Genomic DNA, 13,907 nt, shown 5'->3' with positions numbered 1-13,907 from the left:
CAATAGGTTGCACTAACTCAACAAAACAAACATTTCTTTTGCAATATAGCTACACATGTATTTCTTACTACTTAGATGCCCTTACTACCATATTTTGATTGATATGTGGAAATAAAACAAATAGGTGCAAAATATTAATGATGTGAATATTTTCTTCTTCTTCTTGTAAACCATTTGCACCAATATTTCAAATCCAATATGCTAAACCATGTTGGAAATATAGAAGGAGTAACTGAGGGGGGGGGGGGGGGGGGGGGGGGTGAATCAATTACTACTAAAATAAATCCTAGATCCCTTAGATGTCAACAATAAAATTTAGACTTAGAAAACTGATTGCTTTTGTTACTTGGTAAACACACTAAAAATGTTATAACTCGGTAAATGCAAAGTGTGAATTACTTTTATCAGATCTTAAGAAATTAACAATAATTAATCTTGCAAGCATAAGAGAAATAACATGAACACATGAGACACCAGATTTAACATGGAAACCCAATATGGGAAAAACCATCAATGTAACTAGTTGCTATTTTTCACTCTTCTGAAGTGAGCCCTATTAGGAGCCAACCTGGTTAAAGGTTACAAAACACACTGTTAGGTGTGACCTTGTTAGAGGATTTAATCACCCTATAAGGAGTGGCCTTGTAAGAGGTCTCAAAACAATTCAATGGAATTGTCACCCTGTTAGAGGATTTACAACTGGCTGTTAAACCAACTCTATTAAGAAATTTTGGATTGCTACTATAATGGTAAGAAAGTAACAATGAAATGACCTGATTGTGATGCCATTGAATTGTTGATTATAGATCTCTGTTTTTTGTTGCTCCAAAGGATATCTGACCATCCTTCAAGTTCGCTCACACACTTTTCTCCTCAATCAATCAATACACTTGCACACTACTAAAAATCACAACTTGACGTTATATTTATATCGTTCAGATTGTCAAGTTGGCTCAATACAAATTACAATGACCAATAATCATCACCATAGTCGGCTGGAATAAATACTTGAAATAATTAAACTTCTTATGTCAAAACAAAAAAAATCCTTCGATAGTTGACCCAACTCGGTAAACACTGGTCCTAAAATGATTCCCTATGTTAAGGAACAAAAGCTTGGTTAACACTACGAACTTGCAAAATCCTTTGGCAACCGAGTGAACTTGGTTAATACTAACTCTGACCAATTTTCCTTTGTTTACCATGAGAACTTGATTAACACTGCTTCCTACTAGAATTCTTTCAATGCTTGAGTGGGCTCGGTAGACACTGTCTCTGCAGAGTAATTTCTAGGGATGCTCGATAGACAAAGAAAATTATCTTGCTGACCAAGTGAGCTCGATAAGCACTGACTGACAATTGATATGACATTTGTGTAACATCAAAGACAACACACAATTAGTTATTTGTATCCAATAGTCTTTACACATTGCACATGATGAATCATATGGTCACAAAATAATATGCTTGATATGCAAACTTACATGATATGCAAAAGTTGAACACTATGCCATGTTATTTTATATTTAACACAAGGTTTTGCATCATGAATTCTTATATTTCATCATTCAACAAATTCATTAAGTTTTTGTTAAGGTAAAAAATTGGTTTTGAAGGGATCATGAAACCTTAACAACAAAGGATTACAACGATAAAACATTAAGAAAAAAATGATAAAATATGCTGGCAAAAATGAAATCCCAACATCCAGACATACAAAAAATCCAATAAAATGCCAATAGACCTAGACATAGAACAAAGAAGAAAAGACACCACAAACATAACACATAGACTTAAGAATTTTTTTCAAAGTGTTAGCCACCTTTTCTTTCTTCTCAGTCATTTTGAGAGAAACCTTCTTAAGATTCTCAACATTAGGTGGTAGGGAAGAGCCCACTTCCTTTAGTTGGATCTCCTACATTTTCCTGGACCAAATATCTTGTAGAGCACAATCTCCTTTTAGCATCCACCATAATTTTGTTCTCATCTGTATAGTTGCTCCTCAACTTGGAAACCAATTTCCTTATGTTATCAATTAAAGGCTTCACAATCTTCAAATCGTGCTCCATAATATTTTTTAGAATCACCTCAATTTTCTTTGCCCTAATAGGTAGGGAATCCACTTCTCTTCTAGCCTCCTCTTAGCAGTGCCTTCCACCTCCATAGAGTCTAAAACCACTTCTTTTCCTCCATAGTCCATAGCGATTCAATACCCTAGGCTCTAACCATGTTGTCTATTTTTTGTCACATTTCTTCAAATTTGGCTAGGAGAGCTTTGTATTTGAGATTAAGGCTCTTTATCACATAGGAAAACCATCAATTTACACAAAAATAATAGAGAAAAATCTTAAGAAATCTCAAGAACCCCAAAGGGAGGTTTCTTTCTATCCTAGAACTCCACAAACCACATATCCCCTAAAACATATTTGGGTTTATTATTCTAGTATTCTTCATGTACTAAATGTGGGGGAGAGATAGGGATGCCATGCATGACATTCCTAGTAAAATATCAAATTATTAGTATCTTAGAATATTCCTCATTCTCAATATGTTGGCTTCCAATAGCTTCCATAGGGGATAAACTAGTATAGGCTTCAAGGCTTGTTACCCTTTACAACCACATGGGTTCTAATGCAAATTTTCCTAGGAGCAATGTAATAGTTTTAAAATTTTTTCTCATCTCCTTAGGTTTGCTCCTTTTAGTTTCCTTATCATGCACCTTTCCAGGTGCAACCATGGAAGGGCCAACCAATAGGACCAAGATTTGACAACTCACCATTGTCAAAACTATCGTCAAAATGGTCTCCCTTGTTCCTCTGAAACAACAATTTTTTAGGAGTGGGTCTCTTCATTGTCAAGTATTCATGTTTTTTCTTCTTAAGGGACTCCTCCTAAAAAAATACTAGTGTCATTGGTTGTAGAGTTAACCTCAATCTCCTCCATAACCTTGAAATTAGGGTTGGAAACTCACTTGGCTCTCAAAAATCTATAGAGCACTAGGATTAAACCTTGGTGAACCACCATTTTTTGAGGACTCTTCTTATGATCATACATGCTTGCATTGAGAGAGGAAAATAAAAAATTGGGAAAGAGAGCCAATTCTTCGATCTAAAGTGATTTAGGAAAATGAAATAATACCCATGAACCTAGATAGACCTTCCATCCACAGTAACAAACTCCATAATCACCTTGAACATTCTAAGCCAAAATGGTTTCAATGGTTTGGGATCAAAGTAGGAGTTAACACATTTATCAAACACTTCCCTCTCATCTTCCATCTCTAGGAAATTCTACTCAACTTGGTTTTTAAATTTTTGGTCATTGTAATATTTCTTCCCTTGAGTAGACAATCCCTTCACTTTGGTAACAAAATTCTCATCACTCACAATTTTTTCCTTTGTAGAGTCACAACCTCATTGTCCCAATCTTCCACAAAGACTTGGGTCACATTCCTATCAATGCCATGCAACTTTTCAAGGAATGGGGAACAATCTCCTTTCCTCAATTTTCTCAGCACCTCTTCATCCCTCTTCAATGCTCACAACTTGTAGCTTCAACATGATTTAGATTCCCCCTATGTTCAATATTTTCTCCCAAAATAATAGAAGCAAGAGAAAATCTTTAGACAAATTCACTTTCCTTCCACACTTAAAAATTCTCAACACCCATAAAACATGTGATATGATAATAATAATAAAATTATGATGAAAAAAGAAAGGGGTCCTTCATCGTAATAACTTGATTAAGTTAATAAGAATTTTTAAATATATAAAGCACGACCAATAAATTAATAATAAATGCAATAAGACAATAAATCTAAAAAATCAATAGATTACCAACACAAGCAATAATCAATCTAAAAAAAATATTTCAAGACTAAGCAAAATAAACCTAACTAAAATTACACATTGGAGGCCAACCAAAATAAACCTAACTAGAATTACACACTTGGGGCTAGGTTACAGGTATAGTGTGGAGCAAATTAGATCTCTAACATGTACAAGTCAATATTCTCCCCTCTTCAACTTTTGGAACCTTTTCTGTGGTGGAAAATATAAATACTATAGGTTGGACACAATGATGTAAATGACTTGCAATGGCTATGGAAAAGACTAAAATGAAAGCTTGGAATCTTATAGGTTGGTCTTAAACCCATATAAATGTTGGATCTCTTGGATTATAAATAAGTACAAGAGTCTTCTAATGATTGAAAAAGATGAATATATAGAAACACATGTTTAGATATCGATATACAAATAAATAAATTCTAATTATTTATCTTTCTACAAGTGTAAGCTCAAGTTGAAATGGTTAAAGTTAGAAAAATGTCACTCATATGAAACACTTGTGTTTTAGAAGTAAACATAACCATTCAACCATTTCAATATGAAGTAATTCTAGAGGCAATTAAGAACTTCTAGGGTAGACTAAAAGTATAAGGCAAATTCATAGTTCAAGGCAATACAAACTATTTTTAATTAAAAAGGGGCTATGCCTACTTTCTTGGAAATTTAGGTTGATTGAGATGACTCAAAGTATAGGAAGATGATTAATCATTTCCTCCATATAGAAACAAGTTGAAAGTTGGGTTTTATTGTCTTTCATGCAATATAGGGCCACAAACTAGGTTATTAAATCATCATCAATTTACAATGTACACTTATTTATTTTTAGGTACATCTAGAAGTAACTCTATGATAAATTAAAACCAGTATACAATACAAAATACATGTGATCTTATATACAAATCAAATGTCAAAAAAATGGAGCAATGTAACAACATAGCAAAATCTTGGTACAATGATACAAGGGAACCACAAAAGTGGGCTAGCATATTCATTGTATTTGTTCCACAACAATCAATATATATTGTCTTTGTAATAAATCAAATTATGTCAAAGTTCATTGAACCTCAATTGCATATTTTTATGTCATCCTCTCCTTTTTGTTTTTCATTAACCCAACACTCATTAAATATGCGTTGATCAAAATTGACTAATGCCTACAAAATCAAATCTCAATATATTCACCCCATAATTTAATTAATATTATAACAAAGAATTTCAATCAATGCTACAGATTTCCACAATCCATTTAAATTCATTTAGTAGCTTCTAGATTTGATTATGTGTCTTTTTTTTAGCATCAAAGTTTTAGATGACACTTCATGATCCAAGAATGTGACGAGATGCAAAATTGTGAATTCATAGATGACAAGTGTGATCCAAAACCTTGATACTATAACTCACAATCAAACCTAAAAGTTACTAAATTAAAAAAATCAAAACTTACTAAAAAAATATTTAATTAATATTTATAGCTAAAAACTTCAAAACTTCCTTAAAAAACAATTTAAAACTTGAAGACTGACATGTTATCCTTTCTCCATATGTGTCCACTTTAAAATATATCAAATTGATTTCAAATTGACACCAATTACCTAGCTATTTTATTCTAATATAAGATTGGTAGAATACATTATAATATGCAAGTGGGTATATGAGTAAGTTTCCCAAGAAGATTGGATTTTAATTAAAAACACCTAGACTTTTCTTGCATATATTTTAATATCTAATTTGGAAAAACCCAAGCTTTTTACCCACCTGCACATTTTAATATTAAATCCAATCCAGTTTCACATTAGCATAATAAAACCATCTCTAAACATATCAATTAAAGAAAATGTCTCTAAACATTTAGTTAAATGAGTCCTAGTTAATTCCACTCATTTTATCTTGAAATTAAGAAGGTTGGATATAGATGATAAGATTATCAAGACCATGAAATTCTTTGTGCAAATCAACAATTAGAAGTGGGATATGAAAGAGCATAAAGATGAATGAAGAAAGTAATGTTCTCAATCTTATAGACTATTTTATATCATAAACATTACAAAAATCTCTCATTCATTCTCATAATCTCATACCATAACCCATAAACCATCTAAACAAAATTAAATGAAATTGAAATTACATTTTAATCTAGAAATCAGTGAAATCTATAAATTAGTGAAATCAAAGCCAAGTTACATTTTAATCTCTAAATTAGTGAAATAATAGTCAAAGTTGCTTATTTGAAAGGCAATGGTATGCGTAAGGGGGAAGAACCCCCGACCCACGAGCGGAGGGTCCTTCCCAAAAAAAATGAATTTAGAAATGAAACTGAAAGGCGGCATCTACCGGGACGGTGTTTTGTGTTAGATGCAATGCACTGCACAATTCTCCCTTCTGCCGTCTTTAATGAACAATCCGGCCTCGGTCAGACCACCGAAAGACAATGAATCTGTAAATCCGAATGTATCTCCAGCGCCTTATGTTAGCCTACAAACCGCGGTCTTTTCGACCCATCTCTATATTTCTACCTTCTCTGCTTTCGCTGTCTATGGAAGTGCGACTTTGTAGACACAGAAATAGAAATCACCCATGTACGATTTCATCTGGCACTGAAGTCCACTGAAGATATTTGTGCGGCTTGTAATCATTAAAGGGCGGATTGGATTGGTCCTGATCGTCCAGGGATCGAATCCAGAAGGGCTGCAGCAGCTTGGATTTATGCTAACTCCTTTAAAGCGTGCCTGTGAGTTTTCTGCTATGCTGCTTTCAATTGTCTGTTTCTGTTTTTTTGGAAATTTTTAGGTTATGAATGCGGAGATTAATGAGATCCATGGATCCTGCTGCGTGTGCTATCTGTGATATCTGTTTTTTGTTTGCTTTTTATAGTTCATCAAAGAAGTATATTTGTTTGGATGAGGTAGGGCTGGGTAAACATAATTGACTGCCCAATGAGATAAAATACGAGATTAGGTAATATGAGGTCAGGTTATGGCGTACCTTTCACACTGTATGGCGTATGATTTATGTTCATGTTAGGGTTAGGTTTTTAAGTTTATGAATGGGATAGCTGTATGGACAGTAGATACTGTTGGGGTATTGGCCACCTGGTTGCAGGGAAGAATATGATGCTTTTGTGCTGTAAGGTTCTTTCAGTTTAATTAGGGCCACCTGCTTGCAGGGAAGGATACGATGCTTCTGCGCTGTAAGGTTCTTTCAGTATTATTGGGGTATTTTTTTTCTTGGGCTTGGCTTCATAGCCTGAGCCTTTATTCTTGGTTATGGTGTGATGTGTACAGATGGTTGAGGGTTAGAGGATCGAGTGTAGATAGATTCGAACTGAGCCTGGGGTATAACATTTGCATAAGGTATATGGAAATAAATTCCTTGCTAGGTTTCCGTGATCGTAAAACAGAATGTTGCTTGGCGTATACTAGGATATAGCCTTTTGCTTTGTATTGCCATTGCCCATAAACCTTTAGACTATTTGATAAAAAAATATTGAGGGTGCGGAATATTGTTCTATATGTTCCTCTTTGAATTTCGTAGGGGTTTATTGTAAACCTGACATGGCCATAGGCAAGGGGCTCTGGATGTTCTTTATTTTAATCTTTAAGAAATCTGTCTAAATGAGTTCAACAAGTCATTAGATTTTTGGCATTCTTTTTGTATGACAACTGCCTTGGATTATTAGTCTCAGTGTTTTGGGTTCTTTATGATTCTATCTTACTCTGTGGTCTCACTGATCATCTTCTGTTGTCAGTTATGTTTTGTCCTGGAATAAATGTCTTTTATATTCATGATTCTATGAATAATTGAAGGATTATTAGTGTAGGCACTCATACATGCGGACGCTCTTGGAAATAACAAGATTTCAATGTGTGTTTTCATACAGTTACACGGTCTTGTGATTTATCGAACAGATGTAGCTGGCAGAGCTACATTAGGTTGGATTTGGAAATGGCCACAATCCATTGGGAATGGGGCTTAAGATTTTTTAGATTCTGGCCAATGTTTTTGGGAATGATTTTTATTTCAACTGTTTAGCATCTGGCTTATATTTTGACGTCCACCCTTTGTGAAAGTTTAGCCTAATGACTGTTTTGTTGTTGAGGCCTCTTCATAAAATGATCTATGGTTTTTGCTTGCATTGGCTTTAACAGGTCACTGATTTGCTTTTTGTTTTCTCCATATTTGGTACAGTTAATTGATTTGATTTTGGTTTCTCCAAGATTGGTACAGTTCATTCATTCATTTTTTTGTTACTTGAAATTAACCATTGTCCTTTTACAGATTCTCATATTTACGTCACAAATTGCCAACCCTTTGATCTCAATCTCCTTTAAAAACCATGGATTGATTCTCCTTTTAAGTTCATACACGGCAGGAATAACATACTAATGATAAAGGCTTCTTCATACTCATTAAGAGTCAAGACAAGGATATTAGAGACATTTCTGTCAGACAAAGAAGACTGGCGCATGCACCATATCATAATATACAAGAATGAAGAGCACTGGACTGCATGGTCCTTTATTAAATTAGCTCTCACCTTTAATGCTAAGGTGAAGATTTTATTGAGCGATATTCTTATTATACTAAGGCTGACCAGGCTGCTATCAGGACTATTTATCTTTTCTATGCTAGCTTATAGCTGAACTGAAACTATTTTATTAATTTTTTGCCATGTGTTCCTTGTAGTCTGATGAGTGTTGGGTTCGAGACTTTCAAAATTCACCTAATTATTTCTCCATCTGGCATACCCTCACCGAGAATCTACAAAAGAAAACAGCAAAAAAGTGATTAGTTTAATGTTTATAGCTTCTCTTCATCCTCAAACAACTTGTGGCAGTAAATGGCATTAAAATTGTGTAAGCATGCTAAAATTGAATGCCTTAAGTCATAATTGATATTGTTTATGGATTTTAACAATTTTATTGGCATGAATCATTAGCTTCTTAACTAAAATAATAAAATTGTGGATTGGTACTATTTAGCTGTTTTACGTTTTTTATTTTTCAAATGAATGAGATGCGAAGGGATCAAGTTTTGCAGTTCAGACTCGGGATATATTTCTTTGCTGTTCATGTATTTAGTGGTTTTCATTTGGTTCTTTGAACTAAATTTCAGGTGATGAAGACTTCTACATCAGAGGCCCAAAAAATTCTAGTAGACTGGAATATTGTGGTTTTCTCCCTGTTGCTTCTTTTATGGAGATATCATGCCATCCTCGTAAAAAGCTTCGGCGCAATGCCTCATTACCACAGGGAGAGTCTAACTTCAAGAGAGATGAAAAAGATCTCATTAGCACGCTGCCAGATGAATGCCTACTTGAGATATTTAGGTGGCTTCCAGGGCCTCGAGACCGCAGTTTTTGTGCTGGTGTTTCAAAACATTGGCTTATGCTTCAGAGCAGCATGTCTCAGACTGAATTTAATTATAGAACCAAACCACCCCCAAAACCTTTGGGAGGAAATTTATCAGTCAGTTCAAACAAAAGAGCAGAATCAGGATCTACCAATCTGGATGATGAGAGCAATGATGATTGCAGTGGGGCTACAGCTGAAGAGGAGGGAACTATAGGTGCTGATATTGAGAGAAAGGGAGTTACACAAAAAGGAATGTCTAAGAAGCAGTCCATACAGGCTACTGGGGATCTCACTAGATGTTTGGAGGGAAAGAAGGCTAATGATACCAGACTTGCTGCTATTGCTGTTTGCACGAGTGGTTGTGGAGGCTTGGGAAAATTATTGATTCGTGGAGATATATCATGTAAAGGGGTTACTGATGTGGGTCTTGCTGCTATTGGTCTCGGTTGCCCAGGTCTGAGAGTTTTAAGTCTTTGGAATTGTCCGTTCATCAGTGATAAGGGGTTGACTGCCATAGCAAAAGGTTGCAGGCTTTTGGAGAAACTTGATCTTTTTCAATGCCCATGGATTGGAGACAACAGTTTGGAATCTGTTGCTTTGAACTGTCCCAACTTGTTGCACCTTAATCTAGAATCATGTCCCTCAGTTGGGAATAAGTCCATGAAAGCAGTTGGACAGAACTGTGTCAAGCTTCAATCCCTGAGAATCAGTAACTGTTCTCTTGTTAGTGATGAAGGGGTTGTCACGATTCTTGCAAAAGCCAGCAACTTGATGAAGGCAAAATTTCAGGCCCTAAGATTGACTGACATTAGTCTTGCTGCTCTTGGACATTATGGCAAGTCTTTGACAGATCTATCACTTGAAAACCTTAATAATGTTACAGAGAAGGGCTTCTGGTCCCTGGGAAATTCGATGGGTCTTCAGAAACTGAAACATTTTTCAGTATTTGCTTGCCGAGGCTTGACTGATGCTAGCATGGATGCTGTTGGATTAGGCTGCTTGAGTTTGAAGCAATTCTCTATCCGTAAGTGTGAATCAATAACTGATAACGGATTGGCAGCACTATCCCATTCTGTGATGTCCCTTGAAAATCTGCGAATAGAGGAGTGCAATTTGATTTCTTCCTTTGGTGTGATGGATGTGCTTTCTAACTGCAGTGGAAAATTGAAAGTGCTATCACTTATCAAATGTGAAGGAGTTAAAGACCATGTACAATTTTCAAGTTCATTTCCTGTTTGTGAGTCCTTGAAATCCCTCAATATTTGCCATTGTCCAGGTGTTGGAAATGGATTCTTGGCATTATTGGGAAATGTTTGCCCGCAATTTGAAGAGCTTGATCTCAGTGGCCTTTCTGGAATATCAGATGAGGGTCTTCTTGCTCTGTTGCAAAACAGCAAGAGAAGTCTGGTGAAAGTAAATTTAAGCGGGTGTGTCCAAGTAACAGATTGGGCAGTATATGCCATAGCAAATCTCTGTGGAGAAAACCTCCACACGTTAAATCTGGAGGGTTGTAGGAAAGTAACAGATCAAAGTCTGAAGGTTATTGCCAACCTCTGCCCAGCTTTAGAAGATCTTGACTTGGCAAAGTGTGGGATTACAGATAATGGTGTTGTTTCCTTAGTATCTGCAAGACAACAGGCCATACAGATTCTTTCACTTTCAGGCTGTATGCAGATAACAGATAAATGCTTGCCTTTCATAGAAAAGATGAGCAAGACGTTGCTTGGTCTTAACTTGCAGCACTGCAATGGACTCACACAGACAGCACTTGATACAGTGGGCGCACACTTATGGCGTTGCGATCTGCTAGTGACATAGAAAGAAGACATGCTTCATTTTCATACAAGTTTTGTGATTGAGTATCACAAGTATATCAGCATTACCCAAAAATACACAGTAAATTTCAGATGTAGGTTGGAACTAATGCATGAGCGTCTCCGTGGTTATCGGGGTGGTAACTCATGCATTTTTGGGCTCATGGTAGTGTTCTAGTGGGCTTTTATGGTTTCTAGTTTTTCGAGAGTTAGCTCTTTTTGCAGGGTCTATGATGACCTTGTTGATTCAGTCTCTGGTGGTCAATTTCTTCACTGTAAAACACCAGAGACTGGCGAACTCTTCTGCATGGTTTTTAGGTTCTGTGCATGCTTTTCACTTTTCGGTTTTTTTGAGGTCTTGGTTTACCTAGCTGGACTTTTAGCTGGTGTTTGAACCGGGACTAACATTAGCCAAGTAGTGTGTGTTGGTTAGGCTGCATGGTCTGTAAAGTGTAAACACATTTCACCAGCTTCTGTAGCGAAAGGGTTTTGGCTTTGGCATTCTTTACCGTCTGCCTGTCCAACTCTGAGAGTTTTTCCAAGCCCAAGAAGCAACAGGCTGAGAACTGTGTTTCATAGTTAATGAATTGAAGTTAAAGAATATAGCAATTTATTTCTTGTGGATAATTTGTTCTTTGTAAGTTTTTGTCACTTTTATGGTCTTACTTTCTGGATGTTCTTTTTCATAACCATCGGCAATAATTAAGGTAAACCTCGCTGCAAATCTTTTAACTCTTTCTTGTATGCTTACTAATAAAGATTGGCTTGCCCCATCATTATAGGTGGCCCATGGGCGTTCATAATCTTCAAATCCTAGTAATTTATAATCAATTAATTCGTTATCCAACTTTTTTTTTCCAGACTGGGTTGTTGATAGGCTTCGTTTACTTAACGAGGGAAAAAATCTGTGGCCGAAGAGATGGGCGATGAGTATGGATAAAGTAAAGCAGGAAAGAAGGTGTGGGCTGTACGCTAAAGAGCAGTCCTCGCAGGTTGACAGGGCATATGGGTATTTACGTTGTGTGTTTCGAATCTGAGCGAAATGGGAAAGCTTTATGAATTCGAATTGTTTATAGAGACCGAAGAGTCCACGTTGGATTTTTAATTATGTGGAGAGCTGGCTGTAAGGGATGGATTGTAATAGTAAAATATTGTTAGGCTGAGGTCTCATTCTAGCGAATATTTTAAACTTAATGTAGTCTATCTAGTTTAAGCTTAAAAATTTAGCTCCTTAAAGTAGTGGTAGTGGTCTCTTTTCTGCACTGATTTTTTTTTATAAAAAATTAATTAAATTTTTTTTTTATTGTTTTACTAAAAAAAATTTAAAAGTGTCAAAAAGCATCTCTAAGCTGGTGGGTAATTTCTAACCCCCTTCAACTTTTGTTAAAAATTAGGGGCTTGCATTTTCTAAATAATCCACCAACAAAATGAAAATTTGTTCATGAGACTACTGCTTCCTCAAACAATAGAATTTATGAGAGTCCCCTTCATAAGAACCCTTTCTTAGATGTAATTTATACAGGGAGCCTGTTAATGTTTTTGGTTTAGCTCGTATTTGTTATCTTATGCAAGTCGAAGAACTATATGACATGTATGTACAGGTAGAAGTATAAAGTAATATATCATTCTTGATATTTTATTTAATATTTCAGATCATAGACTTCTTACAGATAATGTTTATGGGAATGTTCATCCTATTTATACCAACAATTAAACAAGAGCAAAAGGACAGGTGGCTGCGGTGTTGCTTTTGACGTTCATTATTGTGAGGGGTTTGACTTTTTAATTTAAAAAATAAAATCTTTATTTAGTTGTTTGGTTTTCTGTTTGCCCTTGTATTGTATTATTGTGCAGATTGTTTATTTTCAATGCTTCATTGTCATAATGTGTTGCAATTTTGCAATTTGTTCGTAGTTTAGTTGGTAGTTGTTATGGGGCTATTAACAAAATGGTTTAGAATTTGTTAGTTTAGCAATATGGGTTTTTATTTTTTATTTTGTAGATGTTTTGTTTGAGCCAGAATATGATCAACAGTGTGAGAAATATTGAATTAAGTTAGTTTGTTTCAGGTGGGTTTAATTGTGAGGTGTCAACAAGAGTCAAAGGATGGTGATTGGTTTTGTTTTTGTCTAATTTTTTGTTTTTAAATGTAGCATTTGTTTGTTATCTATGAGGGGTTTTTATTATTTTGTTGTGTAACATTTTTGTTTGAGCTAGAATATGATCATATGTAGTATAAGTGTTGTTTTGGCGGGAAGAAAATGTTAATTCATCTTTTTGAGAGGAGCAAGATCTAAGAGATGGTGAGTATTTTTTTTGGTTTTGTTTATCTTTGGCGTTAGTTTTGTTCTTTGAAATATTTTTGTTATTGGTTGGTGGTAAAAAAAGTTTTGTAGTGGTTGTTGAAATCACTTTGATTACAGTGTTCAATTTGGTGTAGATATACAAATAAAACATTCTATTTTTAAAACATTTTCATGTTAACGAAATATAATCTTAATGTCTATTTGTTGCTTTTTATTTATTTATTTTTAAAACTACATTGGTTTGATATTTTAGTTTTATTGTTTAGCAATGCATAAGCATTTTTGGATAAGAAGGAAACACCATCTAGATTTTAAATTAGAAGCAACCAAGTGTTTGGTTTATATATGATCTAGGGTTTATAAGTTCCTATTTTGAGATTTATTTTGTCTTTTCATGATTCTCTTGTATTTTTGTTGACAATTTTATTCTTATAGTGTAAATCTTATATATAACACTTTTAGTATTTTATTGCCTTTCCGTGATTGACTCATAATTTCCTTGACATTTTTATTAGTTTTAATCATTAAAAAAGCAGAAAAAAATGTTGATGTGTGTTGTGTTTGTAATGTATCCTTAGGTGGAGGTAT

At 34.9% G+C, this 13,907-nt stretch overlaps 1 protein-coding gene across 5 annotated transcripts; it reads left to right on the top strand.

Annotated features, from left to right (window-relative positions):
- The first annotated feature begins 6,513 nt into the window (after positions 1 to 6,513).
- LOC149530713 (EIN3-binding F-box protein 2-like) lies at positions 6,514 to 11,640 on the top strand. Of its 5 annotated transcripts, XM_089811263.1 has the most exons (5): positions 6,514 to 7,035; positions 7,130 to 7,198; positions 8,124 to 8,395; positions 8,532 to 8,701; positions 8,961 to 11,640. In XM_089811263.1, exons 4-5 carry the CDS (start codon positions 8,686 to 8,688, stop codon positions 11,015 to 11,017), a joined length of 2,073 nt encoding a protein of 690 aa, XP_089667389.1. In that variant the 5' UTR covers positions 6,514 to 7,035; positions 7,130 to 7,198; positions 8,124 to 8,395; positions 8,532 to 8,685; the 3' UTR covers positions 11,018 to 11,640. The 5 variants fall into 5 exon arrangements, with proteins under 5 accessions (XP_089667389.1, XP_089667388.1, XP_089667387.1 ...); XM_089811262.1 differs by having other exon boundaries at positions 7,130 to 8,395; XM_089811261.1 differs by having other exon boundaries at positions 6,514 to 8,395.
- The last annotated feature ends 2,267 nt before the right edge of the window (positions 11,641 to 13,907 follow it).

The sequence above is a fragment of the Cupressus sempervirens genome, chromosome 11 (genome assembly GCF_028749045.1).
Source record: "Cupressus sempervirens isolate cs-2001-9-10 chromosome 11, ASM2874904v1, whole genome shotgun sequence".
NCBI classification, from domain to species: domain Eukaryota; kingdom Viridiplantae; phylum Streptophyta; class Pinopsida; order Cupressales; family Cupressaceae; genus Cupressus; species Cupressus sempervirens.
This window is presented reverse-complemented; position numbering and strand designations above follow the sequence as displayed.

Coding starts and splice junctions, on each gene's coding strand:
- LOC149530713 (XM_089811260.1), top strand. CDS start 6,552: ATGCTAACTCCTTTAAAGCGTGCCT. Junction 6,577..8,960: donor AACTCCTTTAAAGCGTGCCT/GTGAGTTTTCTG, acceptor ACTAAATTTCAG/GTGATGAAGACTTCTACATC.